This window comes from Mchenga conophoros, linkage group LG4 (genome assembly GCF_057382185.1).
Source record: "Mchenga conophoros isolate Kocher_MC1m ecotype Shallow Benthic linkage group LG4, M_conophoros_male_GT1.1, whole genome shotgun sequence".
NCBI classification, from domain to species: domain Eukaryota; kingdom Metazoa; phylum Chordata; class Actinopteri; order Cichliformes; family Cichlidae; genus Mchenga; species Mchenga conophoros.
The window spans coordinates 3,068,981-3,093,782 of record NC_140529.1 but is presented as its reverse complement, the minus strand read 5'-3'; the positions used below and the strand labels follow the sequence as shown (position 1 = coordinate 3,093,782).

The following is a 24,802-nucleotide window of genomic DNA, read 5'->3' as shown; positions in this document are numbered from 1 at the left end:
TACTACGTTCTCCTTACAACACATAGGGCGCACTGCGCTATAGGGCGCGCCGCACTATTTGAAGAAAATCTAAGACTTTTAAGTGCGCCTTATGGTCGTGAAAATATGGTAATAGTATTTATCTCTCACTCCACTAACCTAAATAAATATATCAAGAAATATTACTTACCTCACTATCAGGTATGCCAAAGAAGTTTTTTTTTTGTTTTTTTTTTGTTTTTTTTGTTTTTTTTTGTCGTCTCCCTTCCCCTTGTTTTTGGACGGACAGAAGTGAGGTAAGTGACGGAAGTGATGTTGTAGGTGACATCAGACGCCGGAGATTTTGGCGGAGAAAAAGCAAATGGTAGCATAGAGTTTAACAAAGGTTTTCCAAGCTTCAGTATTACCAAATATACTAATCAATTGTCATATAACTAACAACATCTGTTTTATCATCTCTAACACCCTGGAGGACAACGGGGAGAGTTTAGACGCTCTCCAAGATTACATCGACCGCTGTTTTCAAGATTTAGTAATGCATAAGGCCCAGAGTGCATCTTCCCCGGCCAAAATCGAGACGCCGTCATCGAAGAGAAGTCGCCAGGCAGACTCCCCCGGTACAACATCGCCTGCCGGCAAAGACATCGCAGAAATCCTGGAGTCAATCGACAAGCGATTGTCCAGTTTCGATGCGAGGCTGTCCCTGGTGGAGATCTTACACCGGGAATTTAAATCTCTGAGAGAATCCCTGGAATTCAGCCAGCGGCAGGTGGAAACGCTTGCCGCTGAAAATGCCACGCTACGGGAGTCGGTTAAATCTCTCACCGATAACGTGACCCAGCTAAACATTGAAAATAAAAAAATAAAAGAGTCCGTTATCGATCTACAAGCCCGTAGCATGAGAGATAATCTTGTGTTTTCTGGTATTCCAGAAACTGCCGGAGAGGACGCAGAGGCAACGGTGAAAAACTTCATTAAAATCCACCTGAAGCTGCCGGAGGACACCGTAAAGAACATCGACTTCGATAGAGTACATCGCTTGGGGGGCGCGCGGTCGCGGACCGGGAGACCACGGCCTATTGTGGCCAAATTCAGTCAATTCAAACAGAAGGAACAGGTGAAGAGTCGCGGCAGAGAGCTGAAAGGAACGGACTTCAGCGTGAACGACCAGTTCCCCAAAGAGATCCTGGAACGACGCAAGGTCCTGTTCCCAGTTCGACGTAGCTTCATCCAGAAAGGCTCCCGTGCTGTCATCGCTGTGGACCGGCTCTACGTGGACGGACAGCTTTACCGCGACCTCGGCACCACTCCGTGGTTATATTGACTGCACTCCAGATAAGAACCCGCTACACTCTTTTCTTATTCATTCACACTCTCTCCTTTAAAATGTGTTTAACCTAGTAATATCAGTAGGATGTCATAGCAGATATAACACCGTCACCCTCCGTCATTGCTTTAATTGGAATGTTTCCGTTTCATTTCCTTTTTTTTGTTGTCGCTCACAGTTCATGTGGTTTCTTTCTTTCTCTTGTCTTTCACTGCTGTGGTCACCTACTTCCCCACTCACCTACAAACAACACCCTCTATTTCTCCATATTTTCACAACACGATCACGCAAACACATCAGCTCAACGGCAGCACATTCACAACAGCCTCACAGCACGCACAGACTTGCAGGACACATAAGCAAGCCACGCTTGTTCATATTAGTGAATATTCACACACATAGTCAGACTTATGGAGTCTCTCACCACACTTCTTTTTCTCTTTCTATTTACAAACAAGGGATGTTTCCATATTCTCTCCACCTGTCTAAACGAAACACCCAGCATACATCATTAAACATACACGCACAATTAAGGGCATTCTGAGGCTTGTCACATGGAATGTAAATGGAGCTGGCACCAGAGGAAAGAGGTTAAAAATATTTAACCAGCTTAAAAAACTACAGGCAGATGTTGTTTTATTACAAGAAACTCACAGGCCTGTCACAGGTTTAAACGAACTTAAAACACCTGAGTTTCCTAACGTGTTTGCAGCCGGTTATAATTCTAGACAACGGGGAGTAGCAATTTTAATACATAAAAATGTTAATTTTACAGTACTCGATACAGTTATAGATCCAGAGGGTAGATTTCTAATTATTAAACTATCAATACTGAACAAAAAACTATGTATTGTTAGTATATATGGTCCAAATGTTGATGAACCCTCATTCTTCCACGGTTTTTTTAGTGCACTCTCTGAACACCTTGATTGCACACTCATTCTTGGCGGTGACCTCAACCTTGGACTAAATGAAGACATGGATAGGCTCAACACAACAGGAACTCAGCGTAATTGGCAGTCCACAAATATAATCAAACAGTATATGAACGACTTTGGTCTTTGCGATGCATGGCGCTCTCTTCACCCCACCAGTAAGGAATATACTTTTTTCTCGCATGTTCATCACTCTTACTCTCGTCTGGATTATTTTTTGGTCAGCAGCTCACTGCTGAACGACATTTCAGACACTGAGATTCATCCTATAGCTGTCAGCGATCATGCTCCTGTATCTTTAACACTAATGCACAAGAATAATACTACGCCAAGTAAAAACTGGAGATTTAATATATCACTACTTAAAGATGAAGACTTTATTAAATACTTTAAAAAGGAATGGACTTCATATTTAGACTTTAATGACACTCCCGGAATATCTGCTTCTGTTCTATGGGAAGCAGGGAAAGCTGTGATGAGAGGTAAAATAATTTCTTTCTCATCACACAAAAAGAAAGAAGAAAACAAAAATATTCAGGAATTAGAAAAAAACATCAAATCACTAGAAGAAGCCTACGCGTCCCACCAAGATCAGGAAACATTGAACAAAATATGCAAAACAAAACTAGAATTAAATGAAACTATTAATAAAAAAACACAATTCCTTATACAAAGACTTCGCTTGCAGAATTTTGAACACAGTAACAAATCAGGTCGATTTCTAGCTAACCAGCTAAAAATAAATAAAGAAAAAACAACTATATGTGCTGCTAAAGATTTATCGGGGAACACAATATATGATCCTGGAAGAATAAACAACATTTTTAGGGATTTCTATGAAACTTTATACTCACCACAAATAAACCCATCTAAAAATGAAATTGATCTGTTTCTTGACAACGTAACTCTTCCAAAATTACTAGACAGTCAAGCAATGGAATTGGATTCGCCACTGACGCCAAGTGAACTCCAGGAAGCCCTGATAAGTATGCCCAATAATAAGGCTCCAGGTCCAGACGGCTTCCCTGCAGAATTCTACAAAGAATTCTGGACAATTTTGGCACCAGTATTCCACAGCATGTTGCAGGAAATCGAGGAAAAGGGCAGACTACCACCAAATATGAATTCTGCCAACATTAGTCTCCTGCTAAAACCAGGCAAAGACCCTTTATTTCCCTCAAGCTATCGTCCAATTTCTCTTTTAAATGTAGACCTTAAAATAATCTGCAAAGCTCTCTCAAAGAGATTAGAGAAAATGACCCCCCTCTTAATTCATCCTGACCAAACTGGTTTCATAAAAGGTCGGCACTCCTCAACAAACACTCGTAGATTACTTAATTTGATAGACTACTCATACGATAAAAACATCGAAGCCATAATATTATCTCTAGATGCAGAAAAAGCATTTGACAGAGTTAATTGGAAATTTTTATTCGCAACTTTACACAAATTTGGTTTTGGAAACTCTTTCATAAACTGGATAAGAATATTATACAATTCCCCAACGGCTCGTATCAGAACAAATGACCAGACATCCTCCAGCTTCTGTCTCCTGAGGGGCACCAGACAGGGATGCCCACTCTCCCCCTCACTTTTTGCAATTTTTATCGAATCTCTAGCAGCAGCATTTAGACAGGCTACAACAATTAAGGGCATAAAATGTAAGAACATAGAACATAAAATCAGTCTCTATGCGGATGATGTGTTGCTTTTTCTGCAAAACACACAAACCAACCTCTCTGAGGTAATTACTTTAATAAACTGGTTTTCAAGAGTTTCAGATTATTCAATTAACTGGCCAAAATCTACAGTTCTCCCCATTAACTGCTCCTTCCATAATTCTTCCTCTGCCCCACTGCAATCCGGAAATATTAAATATTTAGGTATTAATATCTCTCCTAAGCTTTCAGACTTAACTAAACTAAACCACATCCCACTTCTAAAGAAAGTAGAAGGCGATCTGACTAGATGGAAATCTTTACCCATATCACTCATGGGAAGGGTCGCCACTATAAAAATGATGATCTTGCCAAAAATAAATTACTTATTTTTGATGATCCCTAACAAACCATCACAAGATTGGTTCAGATCTCTGGATTCATATATTTCCAAATTCCTTTGGAAAGATAAACCCCCGCGTATTAGCTTAAAAACGGTACAAAGAACCAAGGATAGAGGAGGATTAGATCTGCCTAATTTTCACCAATACTTCTTAGCCAACAGGCTTCAGTTCATCTCAGAATGGTTAAAACATACCTTCTTAGTTGAGCCCTGGCTAGATGTTGAACAGGCACTATGCAAGGATCTAGAGATTTCAGACCTACCATTTATTAGCTCAAACATCAAAAGACATGAATGCTTTAAAAGTATCAACATCAGCTTTTCTCTAACAGCATGGTGGGAGTTTCTAAAAATAACGGAGTCTTCATTAATCCCATGCAAACGTACACCTATCTGGAATAACCCTGACATATTACAAAACAATAATATGATTAATTTCCCAGAATGGAGTTGTAAAGGAATTAAATACTTAGAACATATATTAGAGGGAACAGAATTTATTCCATTTGACAGACTAGTTGCACAATATGGGATCAACAAGACAAGGTTTTTAGAATATCAACAAATTAAATCCATAGTAAAAAATAAATTTAACCTCAGTCAAGTTGAATTACAAACACCACTAAGTGCGGCACATTTTCTTACTCTTAAATCCCCCAAATTATTATCTAAAATATACAGAACACTTTCTAAATTAGATGAATCAATATCCCTTCCTACTGCAAAGTGGGAAGCAGATTTATCAGTCAACCTAGACCAAAACTTCTGGTCTCAGATTTGCTTAAAAACTTTTAAATTAATTAAAAATCCCAGTCTGCAATTAATACAATACAAAATACTTCATAGAGTGCACTATACAGGTCATCGGATGTTCAAGATGGGCTTTACATCTTCCAACAACTGCTCACACTGTCAAGGCAATACACCAGACAATTATATCCACGCTCTTTGGTTCTGTCCACCAGTGCAAAAGTTTTGGCGCGAGATATGTGAAGACTTATCAAAGTGTCTGAAATGTAATATTCCAACTTCCCCCTTAGTGTGTTTGTTGGGCAGCTTAGATAATGTCACTTCAGAAAAGAATATAGCCCATATGATCTTCACTGCCCTATGCATAGCCAAGAAAACAGTCCTCATGAACTGGAAAAATAAAAATAATCTTAATTCTAACCAATATAGAAATTATCTATTAGATTACATTAGTCTTGATACAGCCTCTGCCACCACATCAGATCAATTGCTCTGGGCCCCTTTTATCAGCTCCATCACCTAGTGGGGGTGGGGGGTCATAGTTTGGTCCCGCCTTCACTGTTGTGATTGGTGAGGGGGTAGGGACAGGCTTAGGGCGTCGGGGGGTTCCCCGGAGGCATCTTCCTTGGGGGGCTCAACCCGGGGTAGCGGTCACGTCCGGTTGAGGGCTCTGTTGGCTCTCAGGTGACTGTTTCCTCGCGGCTGCGTGCAGCGGGGCTAGGGGAGGGTCTGTGCTGACGGACGTGGGTTACTGACCTGGCAACCTGGCTGCCCCTGGGTGGGTCCGGGATGGGTGTGAGGTTCTGGGGGCGCTCCGTCTCTGGGCTGGGGCCCGGGCCGGGCCTCGGGGGCTCGGGTCCTGGTTGGTGTGTTGCCGGGGTTGTGGGCGGGTGGGTGCATGGGGGCCCGGCCCTGGAGCAGGGTGCCGCCGGTGCATCGAGCCGCCTGGGGGGCTCTTCAACTGGTGGGGGGGATGGTCACATCTTGCAGGAGCTTTCTTCTCTCAGGAACTCTCTGCAGGAGGGGGAGATACAGGAGAGGTGGAGGAAGATCTCAGCCTGGGCGTTTACCGTCTTATGTAGTCTGGAAGATGTGTGGTTGGTGGGGTGGGTGCAGTTTTCTCTGTGGTGGGGTTGGGTGGACTGTCCAGGGCTCTGTGGAGCCGGGGGGCGCTACTGCACTGGGCCCCGGTCTGATGGGCCTGTGCCCCCCTTCCCTGGCGGGTCGCGGAGGGTGGGAGTGCCTACTGGGGTCAGCGGGGGAGCTGGCCCCAGGGAGGGGTTACCTGCCCCTCCCTTCCTTCCCTCCCCATCTCCAGCTGCCTCCCTCTTCCCGCTCCTCCACAACCACCCACACATGCAGGGCCTTGGAGTGGGGGTATGTCACCAGGGTGCAGAGGAGGCTACCCCCCCCCCCCCCCCCCCCCCGTCCCCTTCTGGCTGCCTCTGCCTCAATTTTATCCCACAACTTAGACATTCACATTATTCACACTCTCATTACACATACATATAGGATCTTGGGGGTGGGCACAATCACGGAGTCCAAATCACCATCAGGGTGTACACCTCACCCCTGACGTCGTTGCCCACCTCTCAATTTTAAATACACTTAGTCATTGAGGGTTAGCAGGAGGGACTATGCGCTTACCTGCTGCTCCTTGGCAGGTAGCTCCATGCCCTCCTGGGTTTTAATTGCACCTTAGAACACATATGCATCAACACTACAATGAGCGGGTGGAGGGAGGTTTGGAGTCTTCTCCCACCCCCATTCTCTGCGGCCTGCTGGAGCGGGAGGGCTAGTAGGAGGAGTTGGCCGTCCGACTGCGGTCTGGGGTGTGGGGCCTCCCTGCTGCTGCGGAGTCGGGGTGGTCTGCCTCTCCCCACCGCAGGGAAAAGGGTAACACCACCTGGGTCTGGGTGCAATTGAGTGTGGAGTGAGTGCATATGAGAGCATGAGGGTGGGAATGGATGTTTGTGTCTGTGTGTGCCTGTATGTCTGTGTCTATATGTCAGGTTGGGTATCAGACGCCACCTCTCTGGGGACACCTCAGGCCCTCCAAGGTTTGGAGGCCTATCTCCACCCACCACCACTTCCCCTGCCGGTGGCGGACTCCCTCAGGTGTCGGTGTGTTGGTGGTTCTTTGTGTCTGGGGGTGGGCGTCCGGGTACACACCGGCTCACTCCTTGGCGGCCACTTGTCGGGGCCTGGGGCCTGGGGCTCGCTCGGGCCCCTTTGGAGGTGGGGTGCCCCCGGCCTCTCGGCCTAGGGCTCGGTCACTCAGGCGCAGCTGGGGGCCGGCGGAGCTCACGGGCGCGTCACTGCAACTCCCCCTGACTTCTGCTCCGCGGCTGCTGGGCGAGCCCTCATCTGGGACTCTCCTCAGCTCTTACTGGGACAGTGGCGCGGCTGCCCCTCTGTTGGTCTTCCATGGTCTCTTGTGTTCTGGGGGCCTCTGGATGTCTGGAGTTTTGATCTCCTCCATACCTGCTTCATGCCCTGGAGGACGGGGCTGTGGCCCCCCCACACTCCCTAGCAGATCATTACATGGAGAAACCTTTGGAATGCAAGCATGCTGATCCACACAGGTATGCACACATGGGTATTCACAGACGCGGACTACAGCTTTCTTGGCTGCTGCCTCAAAGCACACTGTGCGCTGTCTATCTTGCGTGCTGCACAATATCGTTTATTATTTAGTAAATATTGATATCTATGACTAGCTAGTTTATTGTGATGGTGCTTTGTTTTCTCTATTATTATGTTGCTCTTTGTTGTTTGCTGTCTCCTCTGTTTGTTTTTGTTTGTTTGTTTGTTTGTTTTTTTTCTCCATACAGGTGACCCAGGAGTTTTTTTTTGTTTTGTTTTTTTTTGTCTCTCTTCCCCCCCCTTCTCACCGTCTCTTCTCCCCTTTGGTTTTCTTTCTTTCTCTCCCCCTCTCTCTCTCATTCATTCCCCCTGTCCTATTTATTAAAAAAAAAAAAAAAAAATGACAAAGGATGAACTGAAGCTCTGCCATCACGTAATGTCGCATACTGCTGTTTCTGATGTCATTTTAAAAAAAAAAAAAAAAAAAAAAAAAAAAGGTATGCCAAAGAAGTAACTCCACGTGCGCTCGTTAACTTCTCAACGGACCTTTCCGCATCCGGTGGGCGTGGAGCATGCGCAATACATGACGCTATCAGAGCCTTTGGTTTGATGGACCTCATTCTCATTGGATTGCCATGAACGAATTTAACTCATCAAAGTTTTCTTTGATTTATATTCAACAAAAAAGAATGAATCATTTAATGAGCATAAAAATGATTTCTTCATGTGATGTAAACATATTACTACTTTGTTAATCAAACACATGCCCTAGTTGATTTTTTTGAGTGTGAGGAAGTCAGAGAATATCACTGAGGTGTGGATCAGGTCTGAGTGAGCTGTGGAGGGACAGCTTTAAACAGTCCACAGGTCTCACGTCCTGCTCAGTCTGCTAGCAGATACCTCGTATTGTTCCAGATGTGCTGACATCAGCAGCAGCACAGCTGTGTGATACCATGAATCTCAGTTATTGATCCAACACACAGTAAATACAAAGATCAGGATTTCTGAGAGTAATCATTATGAGTCTGAACACATGATCACTGAATGTTAGTCTCCACAATAATAAGCTAACACAAGCAAACACAGCTTTCAGCTCTTATTTTGAAACTGGCTTATTTAGAGAGCTGTGATGTGAGCGTGCCTGGCTCTGAGGCACTTGGGTCAGCCTCTGTTGTTTAGAAGTGTTACAGACTGTGAATGACACAGACCTGTCAGTTTCCATGTTTGTCTGTAACACAGCTCAGGGGCTCCATGCTGAACGCATCCATCCAGTGTTATTGATCCAGGACTGATAGCAGCATTGGGATCAATACTACAACACACAATCACATGTGTCCACGTGATGTGTTTGACCAGCTTTATTCATTAATGATCAATCAGCTTATTTACTGCATCTGAGTCCAGCTTCATTTAAATGATCCAACCATGAAAATGACATCAGTCCTACAGAAGCACTTCATGCTAACAGGAAGTCATTGATTAAGGTGGAATAACACAGAGACACAACCACTCACAGCTAACCTGACCCCACTAACTGCATGTGTTTGGACTGTGGGAGGAAGCCGGAGTACCGGAGAGGACGCACACAAACACGGGAGAACATGAAGCTCTGAAACAAAGATGGTGGATTTGACCTCAGGACCAGGTGCGTAATTTCCAGGGGGGTTACGGGGGTCATGACCCCCCAATAATAGATCCAGCTACACTGAAACTGTCAATTTCATTTACTTTTCCTGTTTTAAAGCTATCAGGCTGCTTTGTGGCTCACTCAATACTAAACTAAGATACTTTCAGTGTGAATCATTTGCAGGAACACAGGCAGGATTTAAAGTGCAGAACTTTACAGTCTCTGTCTCAAAGTTGGTCTGAACATGCTAACAGCTCTTTGTTTTTTTCAGTTTTCACTGGTTTGATGTAATGAAAGAAATTTTAAAGAAGCAGACGATTGTTGTTATTTTAGTTCTATAGTTTCATAAATCGTGGTGTGGATCTAAGTCAACATTCAGAATAAATAAGATAATACAGCACTTTGATGGTTGCCTTTGTATTTTCCCAGCAGTGCTCAGGTTGGTTCTCGGCTACATTTACATACAGATGTTAATGTGTTCAGCAGCTGGACTCATCTGAGGAAGGAACATTGGAAAGGTGCTCAGTGCACAACTGCATCACTAATTTTATGTAAGACCCTGTGTTTTATTGTATTTATATATTTGTAACATTTGACTCAAACACTTTTGGGAAGGATGAAAATGTTTTCAGGAGGAAGTTTTTCCTTCTGTCCGACTGCAGTACACACAACACTGCGTCTCCCTCCCTTATCACAGTTCCTCAGGCTGCTGATGAGCGCCCCCTGGTGTCAGTGTTGATGACGTCATGCACAGTGAAACATAAACAGTGTCTGTTAATAAAAAATCATGTGTCCATTTTCATGTTTGCATCATGTTTCTGTAAAATCATCAGCTGTTTCTGAACCTTCTTCATGGTTTGACTCATTCCAACAGCTGTGAGCTGTGATGGAGTCAGAGCAGCTTCATCACTGATGTTCAGGTGAAGCTGAACTTAATAAACTGTAGAAATGATCAGGATTCAGGCTGGATGTGTAAAACACTTCTGTGTGAGGTCGCAGTGCTTCATATGTGTGTGTGGGCTGAAGCACACACGTGTGAGTCCTCAGAGGTTTCACACACATCACTGCACACACTTATAATCCTAGTTTAAGCTTGTGGATCATATCGGACACATCAGCAGCTCTTTGGAGACAAAGATTTGAGATTTAAGATGAGTCGTAGTCTTTCTATCCATGGTAGCTTCCACTGCTGAGGCTCGGGAAACATGAAGAGGATAATTAAGGGCAAGCATCAGCTCTGTCTCATCTAACTACACAGTATTATGATCATGCACTTATGTCTCAAACTAAGACACAATGAGACAAAATGAGTTCTGTGAGTCTTTAGATTATCAGTAAATTCTGGTGACAGTTTGACGCTCAGTGGAGCCATTTTTGGTTTGTGATGAGTGTTTTGTGAGCTTCTGTTTTGTGAATCGCTCTTTGTAATTTAGAAGATCGTGCAGAAATGTGCGCGCCCTTATCTGAGAGGACACGGAGAGAGTGTCGCAGACTCGAGGTGAGGAGATAAACCTCGGAGCAGGACGGCCTGCACGTTACCCATGTGCATCTTTTCAGTGACATCAAGTGAACCCATAATAAGCATTTCTATGTCTTAGACATCATGTCCATTTCTAATGAGAGATTATTTTTAAATGAGGGAAACCTGGTCTAACAACACGCTTCCAACAGAGCTAAAGGTTCACCACAGTGAGACGGTGGGACTCTGATAAGAACTGAAACACTGTGTATGAACAGCTGAGACAAAACTATATATAAACACTCATTTATTCCAGTTTAGTTTACAATGATTTCAAAGTAATGTGGAACGATTCATGTTCGTGAGCTGTTACAAACACAACTATTGATTTGTCTATATATGGTCGGACTACAAGGCTTGTGTTGAGGCTCTTGGAATAATGTGTGAATTACAGCAAGAAATGATGGTTTTCCATTTTACCAAAGTGGAATAAAATCACCACAGCAAAGAAATCATGTTATTGTCTGCAGCTAAAATATATGGTGAACATGGTTTTATAATAATGTGCAAACACAACCTCACTCTGCTCTATACGAGGAGCCAACCACAGCTGTCCGGGTCTTCATCCACCACCTCCACCATCTTTGCTCATCATCATTCACTTAATTGCTGATTGGTTTAAATCAAACTCCATTACAGGTTCAACTCCATCATATAACAGCATGTTGACTTTGGATCTGGTGTGCAGTGCCACCTTAAAAGATGAGGAAACTAAGAGATTACAAAAAAAGAAGTGGAGGAGTTAAAGAGCTGCAGCAGATTAACAGTTTCTGACAGTCATGTGTTAGAAATAGGACGATTAGATGAGCTGAGGGATCCATCTACTGCTCAGTGAAGCCTCATCAGAAACAGTCTCAGTGGAAGGATGGCTCTATTGTTAAGGAAGGACACAGGCAGAAAGACTGGCGTCTGTCACACAGGAACTGGACTGAAAATCAGCTGCACATATTCATCAGTACATGCAAACATATTATAGGTGTGGAATTCAGGACAGTACCATCAGAAGTTGATCCACTGTGCAAATGTCTGATTGGCAGTGGCTTCATTTTTCACTATGAACAAACTGCTAATGCAGCATCACAGGACGTCAGCCATGGATTGGCCTCCCCAGACCTCAACATTACTGAAACATCTTAACAGAGGATGGAAACAAAGGGAACCAACATCCAAGAAAAGACCAAGACTCCAGGCTGTGCTGAATTATAAAGGTGGACTGACCTCCAGGGTCCTTAGTATCATATAAGCTCAGTTTGTGTCTTATATACTTTCCATTTATATAACAAAATATATAGAAAGGAGGGTGGTTTAAGATGTGTGTAGAGTTTTATTCATTATCTTTAGACAAACAAAGAAAGCACCATCCATTCGTCTCCAGTCTGTATGAAAAACAGGGGAAAGGTCAAATTAAAACTTTGAAATTCCTTTCACAATAAATCCATAAATAAACAAAATCAAACATAGAAAAGTCTTTAAACCCACTTTTCCATAAAGCTGTCAATAGGAAATGTTCCAGTAAACATGTCTGTGTTTCTGCTGTTTTCCTTTCATGCGTCCACAGCTGACAGGTAACCCTATTGGAGTCGCCATAGTGACGGGTGGCGTCTCAGCTTCAGCGTGTTGATGGGCACAGCCATGGTTACCACAGCTGGAGTTGGTGTACGGCGAGCTGTGAGAGGACAGAGATGGAGAACGCACATTTAACTCTTTAACAGGAGATACGTTACGACTAACAGACGACTGCTGTCTACATGATGTCTTTGCAGCCCTTATGCTACATGTTACACAACTTTTCTTCATGCCAACAAGACTGAGGTGCCACATAGTCGACACATACAGCTGATTATGATGCATGTTTTACTATTGCTATGTTCACATCATCTGCTTGGCTTTATTACTGAAAGCCTGGAGATCCTCTGACGTGTGCATGGCTGATGTGAAGTATGATTAGTCCTACATGACATCAACAGCAGAGGCAATGAAAGCTTTGTTGTTAACAGGTTGTAGGTAAAGTCAAATGTCTACTTCTACACTTGTGTTGGGTAAAGTTCTTCTCACTGCAGCAGATTTATATCTGTGCTTTCACAGGGCGTGATGTGGAGCTCAGCGCTGAGGTGCAGGTCTCCTTGGAGACGGCATCCTGGCTGAAATATTATCATGCTTCCAAAACATTTCAGCTTTTATTTTGAAAGAAACAAGACTTGAAAATGAGTCCCCTTCTTCCTCTTTGTCTTTGTTCTTCAGAGGAATGTCACCTGGACAAACTCAGGGCTGTTCTAGAGCCTTTCTTATTATTTGACTCCATAGAAATAAAACTGAATGGAATCAAACAAAAACTCCCAAACAGCTAAAACACTTTGCTTTATTCTCTTTTTTAACAAATACGTTGAAGTCCATCCACAACAACACAGCTGAGATCTCCTTTGTAATCAAGTGTTTCCATCCTTTGTACAGATCTGCATACAAAACAATCATTTACGTCCCACAGAAGTCTAGTTACACGTAACTCTACAAGAACTGGTGAATGACAGAAACATGAGACACATGATCACAGGTGATAACAAAAAGAGAAAGAATTCATGTGTTAGTGATGTTTTTCAGCCCTGATGGCTCATGTTGGAGAAACAAGCTGAGGTACGTGGAAAGTTCACACACACAAGTGGGCGTGAGCGCACACACAGAGAGAAACACAACTGAAGCATCTGTTTGCTGTTTCTGCTTTCATCATCTCTGCTGCTGTGTCAGGCTGGGGTCTCTCAGTGACGTGGTTGAGGTGAAGTATGACGAGTATCCCTGATTCAGTCCATCGAGACAAAGGGCAAAGAAAGCTGTTGTTAACAAACTCTATGGTGATGTGGCATTTAGCTCTGACTCTACGCTCTGCTGAATCCTTTGAACCTGCTGATCAGTAAAGCTCTACGTGCTGCAGCAGATTGACCTCATCTGTGTTCACAGGTGTGGACCTCAGCGCTGAGGTGCAGGAGACTTTCATTCAGTTCTCCCTGCAAACAGCATCCAGCCTGGAAATACTGTCATCTTTCCCAGAAACGGTGCTCTTATCTCAGAGAAGAAGTCTGATGTAAATAACTGCAATCAACAGTGATGTTCTGCACAGATCACTTTTCCATTTTGCTCTCTAGATGAGTCCCAGCTGCCTGACCTTGTGTCCAGGTGATCGTCTCACTGAGGAGCTTTTGTTCTGAAAATCTCACGTCCATCACCTGTTTCCTTTTTACTATCTCTGCTCTTTCTTTATTCACAATGCTCATAATATCACACAATTATATTCATCACCTGCATGTTTTTATCCAGCTGCTGTTAGAACCAAACAAATAAAAAGGATGAAAAGCCTGAAATCCTTTGATTTATTACATTTGAAACAAATATGAGAGCATCCCTAACAGCACAGCTGAGACCTTTGTTTTAATCAAGCCTTTGTATCGACACACTTGTAAAGATTCATATACAAAACATAATAGAATAAATCAATATAAAATACACATAATCACAAAAATGCAGCCATGTTGTGAGTTTGCATCTAAAACATGCATGTTTCCCTTTGTACAGGCAGATTTACAGCAGACAAAGCAACACGCTGATCGACTTTGACCGCTGCAAAAACAAAACACCCACCAAGTCTGAAGTCGATCAGAGGAACTGTTGACAGACTGACAGACAAACAGATGCTTGATTCATTAGTGCGATTAAATGTTCTTCTTTAGCAGCATCACTTCATGTGTTTGTGTTCCAGGAATAAAGGTCTGTTTAAACTGGACGTCTCCTCAGCATCACTCGTGCTGTCGTGGTTTCAAAGCTGTGCAGAAAGAATCTGAGGGATGATACAGAGGTGACCAAAGTTACAAACATCCAGCTGTGCTGCAAATGTTTGCAGAGCTCCAAACTCTTTGGCTTTCTGCAGAGCAAGTATGGAAGAAGCACCTGAGCTAACTTCAGTTTAGACGATATGAGGAAAAATGCTGCTTCCCAAAGTTTCCTACAAGTATCCAGTTTATATTTAGAGAAGCGAAGGCTCTTTATCCTGACAACTACTCCCTGGTGGATCCCTGTCCTGTGACAGCAGCAAAGACTGTGTATCAGTATCATCAAAGCCACTTCAATAACCAGTGTTTAAAGCTCTCTAGCAGATGGACTTCAGTGGCAGCAGCCTCTGTCTGCTGTGTACAGAAGGTTCTCTGATGAAGCACACAGCAGATGCTGCACTACAACAGCAGCAGCAGCTCAGCTTCAGTTTGCTTCGACGCCCTTTTTGACCTGTGAAACAGCAGAAAATGAAACATTTCAACACCCGTTTGTTAGCGTGAGCTATTCTGCTGTTTTTCATCATTTCACAGGTGAAATAAAATCACATTTACTTCCTGTAGGAGTGATCGTGTCCAGCCTGACTGAGACCATGTGCTCCATCCTGCACAGGTAATAAACCTCTGACATGAAGGGCTGTCAAGTAGTTTTAGACAAATGGGGGTAAAAGAGACGTTAAAAGCTTAAAGAGAAACTACATTTTCTAAGAACTGTCTGACGTTCACCTCTCACACAGTGGATACGATTCTGCCGCTGCAGGAATAATCTTTGTGCTTATGAAACTGTCCATGTGTTTGCAGAAAATGTCACATGTTCAAAGCCATCCCAGCACCTGGGGTTTGTATAAGTGCAGCTGCTGGTGGGGAGATAGTCTCACTCTTCTATATAAAGAGTCAGCAGGCAGCAGATCTTCATCTGTGATCTCCTCCATCATCACGTCTTCACTCTTCAGCAGCTATGGCTTCACTTCGTGCCCTTCTGGGAGTGGTGCTGTGCTCCTCATGGTTTCTGCTTCTGCCTCAGGCCGACTTTGATTTACAGAGTCATCCATAATATTTTTTATTTTTTATTTTACTGCCCATCTATTTTCATACAAATGTCTCCGTCTTATGGAAAAGGGGTGGAGCTTATCCAACGAGGACAGGCAGGGCCCCCCCAGACAGTTTAGCAGTCTATACAGGAGGCTGACCTTTGCAACATGTACTTCTATAATGACTTCACCATTTAGGTTATTTGGTTATGTTTCACCCTGGATTTTGTGTGATAATATTTATTTTGTCCACTGATTTAAAAACAACAAACTATATGAATATAAAACAGAGTGAACAACAAAACATCAGCTTTGGAAACTTTGATGTAAAATTCTGCAATTGTTTTCTCAGATATAGCATAAATCAAACTAACATACATCAGTGTGTTATTAATGTGCACACACACACACACACACACACACACACACACACACACACACACACACACACACACACACACACACACACACACACACACACACACACACACACACACACACGTGTTACAATAAACAGCTCTTATGCTTCTGTATGATTCTCAGTGCTTTCCATTTGCGTGTCCACAGGTTGCTGTAAGTGGTGCTTGACTGCAGTTTGCTCTCATTTCAAGTGGTTTGCTGTCACAAAGCCAACAGGAAGTCCGGCCATGGTTGAGCCAACTGAAGATGGGTTGAAGGTGGCGTCCTCGTTTCCTCTGTGAGCGCGAGAGGACAGACAAAGCAAACACCGTTTGGACAGCATTAAAATATTTACACTGATGATTAATGTTGTGTCTTTGCACCTGTAGCGATACATGTTGGAAAATGGAGACTTTAGCCACCAAGACTGACGTGCCTGGAAACTTCCCTGTGAGTACGCCCACAAAGACAGGAAACAGTTTAGCCACCGCGGTTAATCCTCCATCATCATCATCCAGTATTTTTCACATCTTTTCTTCTGCTGTTTCCCTTGTTGTCAGTCACGGGGTTTGTGACTGAAATGCGTGTGGTCGACGGGAAGCCTGACGAGTACGGCCTGAATCATTCCATCAACACCGGACGGAGTGAAACCTTTGTTGAAAACAGATTATATGGTAACGTTGCATTTAGCTTCAGTAAACTGTGAAGTTACAGCAGCAGATTTACATCACGTGGCTTCACAGGAAGTAGTCTGGACCTCAGCGCTGAGGTTCAAGCAGCTCTGCTTGCAGACGGCATCCTTCCTGAAAATGTTCTTCATCTTCCTCAAACCAGAACTTTTACATTGGTGCTGAAGTTCTATATAAAAACAGCCTGAAATACAAAGTGATGTTGTGCACTGATTACCTCACACTTTCCATGTTTCCTTCTACAGAGGAGTGTCCGCCTGAGTGTTTTGTCTGATCTGTTGTTGATCGTCTCATTGACACTGCATGCAGATCTGACACCAGGGCTGGACTGGGACAAAAAATGGTCCCGGGCATTTTGACTGGAGACCGGCCCCCCAGGTATTAAAGGAAAAACCATGAAGCCTTTGAATGAAAACAAACGCTGTTGTCACAGTGATGGACGCTGTCTTGTTGGTATACATGCATCAGTCTAATAAACTTAAACCTGCACCATCCTCCCTGTCCTGGTATTCTAAACAGGAAGTAGACTGTTGGTCGAGTTAACCTCCTGAACATCTACAACACACGGTGGAAACCTGACATTAAGACAGAGACTAGAGGTGAGACATGATCATTGCTGATTACTGATGACAGATTTAGATATGTTTTCATAAACCTTTCATTTGCCACATCAATAAACAGCACGGCAGGGCAAAATATGTTTTCTAACATGGCAACCTTTAAAAAGTGAAAGGAGACAGAAAGACAGCTGAGAAAGAATCAAACGGACTTTTTGATGCATTTTACACACAGTACTGGTGCAGAATCTAGAAAATGTGGGAAACACTGGCATCATATGCAGTACTTACTTCTGAAGAAATTATGATGGGACCCTAAAAAATGACTATGTACAATAATGGATTTCTATACATTTTACATCAGATGGAAACGTTTGTTGTAAGATTCAGATAATTATTTATTAAAAGCATTTTAAATGAGAATAAGAAAGAAAAGTATTTCTTTGTGCCCCCCTCTCCCTGTTAATGCCCTACCTGCCCCCCTGGCAACACTTTGCTAGACCCGCCCCTGCACAGTTACCAGCTGTCAGCTACACAAAAAGGATCCTGGTGTTATTTGTCTCTCAGAAACAGTTCATAACTTCAACTCATTTTTGTTTTGTCATGTTTTGTTCTTTACATTGTCTTTCTTCTATATAATTGTTAAACATTTAATAAATATGTCTACAAAAAGATTTTAAAAATCAGACATTTCACACAGACACCCAAATGATTTCTGACTGATGAAGGGGGCTGAAGGTGCCCTGCTCTTGCCCAGCTTCTGCTGCTCTCTCCCTGCTCACTGTCAGCAGCTGGCAGCCTCGGTCCTGCCTGAGACTCTTCATCTATCAGTGCCAAAGAATATGGGAAATAGCAACGCACAACATGCACATTACAAAACAAGCACATGAATCAGCATTACATTCATTAGTGAAGTGCTGACGTTCGTTCCTAAACTTTGGGCCTTAATTAACATCACTGTGAACTAATGTTTGCTTTGCTTCTTAACCAGTGAAGCAGCGAGGGGCTTTCTGAGGTTCCTGCTCGTAAATGCCCAAAATGAGTCGAGTATTTCTGCAACTACAAACTCTGCTTTCATCAGAGGTGTAAATATTACAGCACTGTGTCAGAGTCACTGAGGCTGGAACACAGAAAAAGGAAGTAGATGTATTTATTTTTAGACTTTATTGCCTGGAACCACTTTAAAAATACGCTTTGGGTCACAATTAACTGCAGAAAACCAGGAATCCACATATGAACATTATCTGTGCAGAGATTTATGCTTCTGAAGGTAAACAGTGAAAACTTGCAGCACTAAATGCACAGATAGCCAGGCGTTTCACATTTTGGGACCATCTGCCAGTTTTCATTTCTTAGGTATTGAAGAGCAGAAATGATTGAATTTTATTTACATGCTTAAAAATGTTTGCTTTTGAATATTATTTGAAGAATTACCCACACACTCAGGCACTGTGGGCCTGTTTCCCTTTGCACAACCGAGTGTTGGAAACGGGCCTTTTCTCTTTAAACTCTGAGGGGCTGTAACTTTGGCTTCTATTGGCAGATTTGCATGATTGACCCTCTTTTTAAAATAGTTTTAGCCAAGAGAATCAAGCTAACATCACTGTTTTTACGTCAGCTCACGTCACACGAGCTGTTTCAAGAAAAGTCCTCCTGTCACACAGCAATGCCTACATCAATCACACCACTCTGCTTAAATAATAATAATAATGTTTAGTGAAGCAGGTGAAGCAAAGGGCTGCTTTTAATAGGCTGGGAGACCCAGGTGTGCTGCTTTAGCTGCTGAGCCTCTCATGCTAGCCTCCATCTATAAGCTGGGATCACAGGAGCACTGCAGTCCTGACTAGATCAAGGATTGTTATTCATGCAGGTGACAAAAGTTTACATTCACAGAGTCATAGGATTGAGCCTGGTTTGAAAAGCAGCTGTTTAATGCAGCTGCTTAGAGTTCACACACAGTAGAAGAATCAGACTTGAGTCACATTTCAAACACTGGAAAAATACTCAGCAAGTAACAATGAAAACAGCACAGACTCAGTATATCCTGTTCAGTCCTGTGTTTGATATGAATGTGCTGTTCAGAGAGGATCTCGTGTCCTCTTTTACAAAGCCTTTGTTTCATGATGTTTGTGTATAAATGAATGTAGGTGTGTTTCTAAGTGTGAAGGAGCCCTGGGAGAAAAGACTGAAGCTTGTGCCAAAGAACAAACAGGAAAGAAAGATCAGCATTAATGAAGACGAGCACAGAAGGAGCCCAAGCACGTGTTGCTTTTTCAGATTTCTCTAAAAGTGTGTGTTCATTTGTTCCATCCTTCACAACAAACAACAGCTGACAGACACACATGCACTCTGTGTCACTTCACAGGGGCTGATGAAAGTGGACACAGTAAAGGCAGAGCTGGACCTGCTCTACACATCCTGCACTCTGTTAACAGACTTTATTCTGCAGCATCAACAGATAAAAATATATGAAGATATAGAAACGTTTAACATTGTGACTGTTCACATTAGTGAAGCTGTTACTTTGCTGCCAGGTGGGAAAAGAAGCCTAAAGCTGAGTCTGATTAAACATCTGCTGCACCAGAGAGTTTCATGGCCCTGCTTTATCCTGTGCTTGCTGACCACCTCGTCCTGAAACCTCTTCATCATCCTCACAGTTGTGTGAAGAAAGAGGGAAGCAGGTGGAAACCATCTGTGCTGCTGTGTTCACTTGTGTGTGTGCGTCTATGGTCATATCTAATGTGTACCTACAGACAAACACAAACACCTGGCATTGCACAAGAGTCTCTATGGAGCAACCTGCAGATGTCAGAGATGTGATTAGAGGGTAAAGTGGACTAGTGAGAGCATCTATGTTGTTGTTGTCTGCTGGGGGACAGCATCAGCTCCAGAGATGCATCAGGATCAGCAAACTAATCTGCAAGGCTGCAAGTGTCACTGAAGGAGTTTGAGTCAGTGAGGGACTCAAACTCACACAGCTGGTCAAGAAGGCTCAGCAGCTGCTGTATTTCCTGAGGAGGCTGAGGAAATTTGGTATGTTGGCCAAGATCCTCAGCAGGTTCTACAGCTGCACTGTGGAGAGCAGCCTGACAGCTGCATCACTGCATGGTACGGCAGCACTACTGCAAACCGCAAACGCCTGCAGAGAGTGATAACAACTGTGGAGAAGATCATCAGGACCCCGCTGCCCTCTCTGCAGAGCAGCTACCATCACAGAGTCCAGAGGAGAGACACACCTCTGCCCTCGAGACGAAGGTTCAGAAGTGTGAAATGTAGAACATCCAGACTCAACAACTCCATCTTCCCCACTGCTATCAGACTCCTGAACAGCTGACCGACCTCAAACTGCAGTTTGCACATCAGGTCACTTTGCACACTAAGTTCATTTTGCACATTAAACTCCATGTACATCCATGTACATCGACATCTGCAGACCACACGTGTCTTCAGTTACTTATTTGTACTTATTTGCAGTTATTTATCTTTTTATTTTATTTTTTTAAGTTATTTCTTATCCTTATTTTATCTTTTTATTTATTCTTATCTTGTTCTTTTAACCCTTATCTAACTTGGCATTGTGCACGGTGTGTTTAGATTCAGTTTAAATTCAGGGACACGGAGCCCCTGTTGATCCTCTACCTAATCACACGAGCCACGGTGTGAGAACGGGTGTGGGTCTCAATCAGCCAAGGTTTTGGGTGAACCCATTGTGAGATCTAGCCCCACCCCATCATGTGATTTCCTGTGATCAAATGTCCCAGGATGTAAGTGGGCGTTAAGACGTCCATGTCCCTCTTCAAGCAACTTAAAGAAGTCCAGACGCTTTTCTTTCCAAGCTCCTTCAACAACATCATTCATAGAACAACTTCCAGCTTCTTTTGCTCGGCTACAGTTTGGATGGATTTGCAGATGCAACAAGACTAAAATGGTTAGGGTCAGGAGGTCAAAGGTCAGAGCTCCTGTGGGTCTGAGGGCGGCCTCACGCTGGAGAAGGATGAAGGAGTCTGACCTGAGCCAGTGTTTGACATGAACACATCAGCACTGCTGTCAGTGAGCCTAACGACAGCCGTTAGCATCATTTCAGTGTTTCAGTCATAAAAACACTTCCTGTCTCTGTGGTGGTTACAGTGACATCATGCAGTTTGTGCTTTGACCTCCAGAGGGCGACAAATCAGCACAGACAGAGAGCTCCATTCAAACTTTGCTGCCATCAGGAATAATTCTTCAAATATAATCATCAGTGTTTGAGCAGTTATGATATCAGGGACAATCTAGACATGTGTGACAATACTGAACATGTCACATGACACACCTCAAACATCATGTGATCCACTCTCAGTCTGCACTTTCATTCATGACTTCAACAGGTTGAAATGAGCTTTGAAGAAACATTCAGTGAAATAAATCTTTCATGGATTCATGTGAGCAGCAGATGAACTTTGTACCAACAACATCTTCAATAACAGAGTCTGAATGAAGCTCAGGTGTTGATGCTGCTCACTGATTGGACGCTTGCTTTCAGCTCTGCTCTCAGTCTTTACTGCACAGGTGAAGGTAGAAAGTGTGACTGGATCTATAGACTGGAAACAGAGAAACATGCTGAACATTTGAAGCTTTGCAGCAGAAATGTTCATGTTACAAATACAGCAGAGCTGATCTGGGATCAGTGTGTTCACACCTGCAGCTACAACAAGGTTTCATGTCTCCACACGTCAGCATGTGAACTTTACTCTGACTCAGTCTGAGCAGTCAGACGGCATATTTTTAAAGTTAACACATCAGCACACACAGAGCTGAGCCCCTCCCACCTGTGCTGAGTTTCAGGTGGAGCCCCGCCTCCTTCCAGGAAGCAGCTCACCTGTGTGTCCGTGTTTAGTGTCCAGGTGTGGAGTGGAGCTTGTTGTTGGTGTGTGAAGAAACTGTAAGTTTGCTTTGTTTCCTCCTTTAACAGTTTGTCTTTAGGAACTTTACTGTTTGTTCAGCTCGTGTTTGATTTCTTCACACAACAAACTGTGTGTGTTTGTATTTCCGGTCTCTCCATTAAAGTCAGTGTGTAATGTTTCCTGGCTAACATCAGCTGTGTGCAGCTTAGTTCAGCACAAATCTGCCGCTCCATAGTTCACGGTAACGGACTCACAGCTGGACCAACGAGGCCGAGTGTGTCCGCCACTCTGAGCTACGTTCGTGTTTGTGTACTTGTAGTTTGTACTTTGAGTTCACTCAGAGCCCACAGAGGACGCAGCGTACGTGATGACGTCACAGCCCTTTACCTCCTTTACTGTCACTGTGAGACACCTGCAGAGCTCTGACGCTAAGCTAGCACACAGCATGCTAACACTAAGCTAAAGCTAAGCTAGCCAAGAACCCAGAGTGAGGTTAAAGCTGAGTAAACACTGACCCCAGACCAGCACCGTGATAAAGTGAGCTGCTGCTGCTGAACTTGAACAGGTAACAAAGTGATGAGCAGTCAGGCTGCAGGTTTCTACCTGTTCATGTTTCTACAGTAGAATCACTTTGAAGTGTCTTTGTGCTGTTTCATCTTTGATTTGTGTTCATAAACACTCAGAGAAACATCACGTGACCTCATCAGGATCTGTGTTGGTGTGTGGGGCTGTACCTCAGCTTTATGTTGTTACATGCTCATTTGTTCATTTTAACATCAAAGTAATGTTATGAGGAGTAATGAAGTAACGTACTCCATTACTTTTAATTAAAGTGTTCTGTGTAATATGTGTAATAATGACTGTTTTGAGTAATGACCAACACTGATCACAACAAAGAGGAAATGCCTCCAACATGCACAAACATTTGAGCCACAACATGCAGTTAATGTGCACAAATGTCTTTGATATGCTGCTCAGTGATGGTGGTGACTGTCAGAGCAGAGCTACTGAGAATCAATAAGTAATATCAATGATGGGATCAGAATCACTAAATTCTTCTCATCCCTGTCAGTATCATACATGTGCTGTATAATGTGATAAATGTAGAGGTGCTGGCTGTTCTCTCACTCTGCTGTTTAGCTGTAAAGGACGCCTCCCTGCCTTTGTCTCATTCATGACCTTTAATAGTCTCTTCTAACATGCAGAGATCTGTATGATCTGTTTCATAGAGTCTAACCAGCCTGTACAGGTAACAACAACAGTCACTGCATCACTGACACACAAACGTCATCTCTGTCAATAACAACATTCATACATGGAATAAAAACACATCAGTGGATCATTGCTGGAGCTGATGTTTGTGCTCCTGGTGCAAAGGCTCTCAGTTTCCTCCTTGAAATAACATCAGTGGTGGGTCAGCGACATGCTTTCTTTCCCTCTCAGGTTTAAATATCTGGGACTCTCCACCGTTTGGTTTTAGAGCTGAAGAAGCTTCTCGGATGAAACGTCTTCCAGAAACTTAAAGACGTCTCTTTTCTCTCCAAGCTCCTTAGATCACATGACCTGGATGACTGAACCTACAGACACATTGACCTGGTTTCATGGTCACATGACAGGTCAGAGGTCAGCGACTGTAACTCAGTTCCTCCTGTTAATGTGAACTCACTGAGTGTTTGTGGTTTACCTCTCAGACTGACTGAAGACGATGATGGAGGAAGAGGAGGACAGAGCAGAGTCTGCAGGGTCCAGCTGTCCGTCTGTGAGGAGTGACCGGTCCAAAGATTATAATCCAGCCTTCAGTGGTGAACCTGGAGCAACGAGGTCAGAGAGCTGAACTCACTGAGTAACAGAAATAATTCTGCACTGACATTATAATCAGTGTTGACTCTGGTTGATTGTCTGACTGTGTTTGTGAGCTGAGAGGAAATGAAAATGAGTTTGTAACAAAAATCAGTTTTGTCCAGTTTTCCTGTAAAAAGCTGAACTCTAATCTAAGAGGATGTTACTGACAGGAAACAGCTGCATTATCTGCAGTCTGTGTGATCACAGCTGCTTCAATCATGTTTGTGTCTGCAGAGGTCAGAGGTCACAGTCTGCAGGGTCCAGCTGTCCGTCTGTGAGGAGTGACCGGTCCAAAGGTGTCCCTCCATACTTCAGTGGTGAACCTGGAGCAACGAGGTCAGAGAGCTGTGATGACTCCTTTACATGTTTGTGTTTCCTGGATAAATATGACCTGAAACATCCTCAGATTGTTACAAAGATTCATTAAAAAGAAAACAATGAAAGAGAAAAGATCCAAATGTTCGACTTGGTCATTTGCTGTTTGAGGACAGTGATGCTCATATCTGTGGGGAAAGTGTGACCTGAGTGGGTTCATGTTTGTCTTTAAAGAACAGAGCTGCTCTGATTCTCTTTGTGTCTGATCTGTTAAACAGTCTGAGAGGTCACACAGAGACCCAGCAGCTAAAGCCTGGATCATACTGGCTGCTGTTACTCCATCAGGACAACACTGAACCACAGTGGTGTGGATGTAGTGGATAAATCCCACCATACTGATGCTCAGAGTTAACCACAGGGAACAAAACCAGATGTTACCTTCAGATTGTGACCTTTGGAGTGGACGATGCAGATTTCAATAGAGAAT

The 24,802-nt window shown here is 43.4% G+C and overlaps 2 protein-coding genes across 2 annotated transcripts in view; both read left to right on the top strand.

Annotated features, from left to right (window-relative positions):
- LOC146575276 (protein NLRC3-like) overlaps positions 1-24,802 on the top strand; it is a 227,691-nt gene that overhangs the window by 34,100 nt on the left and 168,789 nt on the right. The gene's annotated exons all lie outside the window — the stretch shown is intronic.
- The window catches only part of LOC146575279 (protein NLRC3-like), a 78,792-nt gene continuing 70,267 nt past the window's right edge, over positions 16,278-24,802 (top strand). The window contains exon 1 of the mRNA XM_085272474.1: positions 16,278-16,327. Coding sequence (XP_085128600.1) covers positions 16,278-16,327 — 50 coding nt within the window. The remainder of the gene's footprint in view (positions 16,328-24,802) is intronic.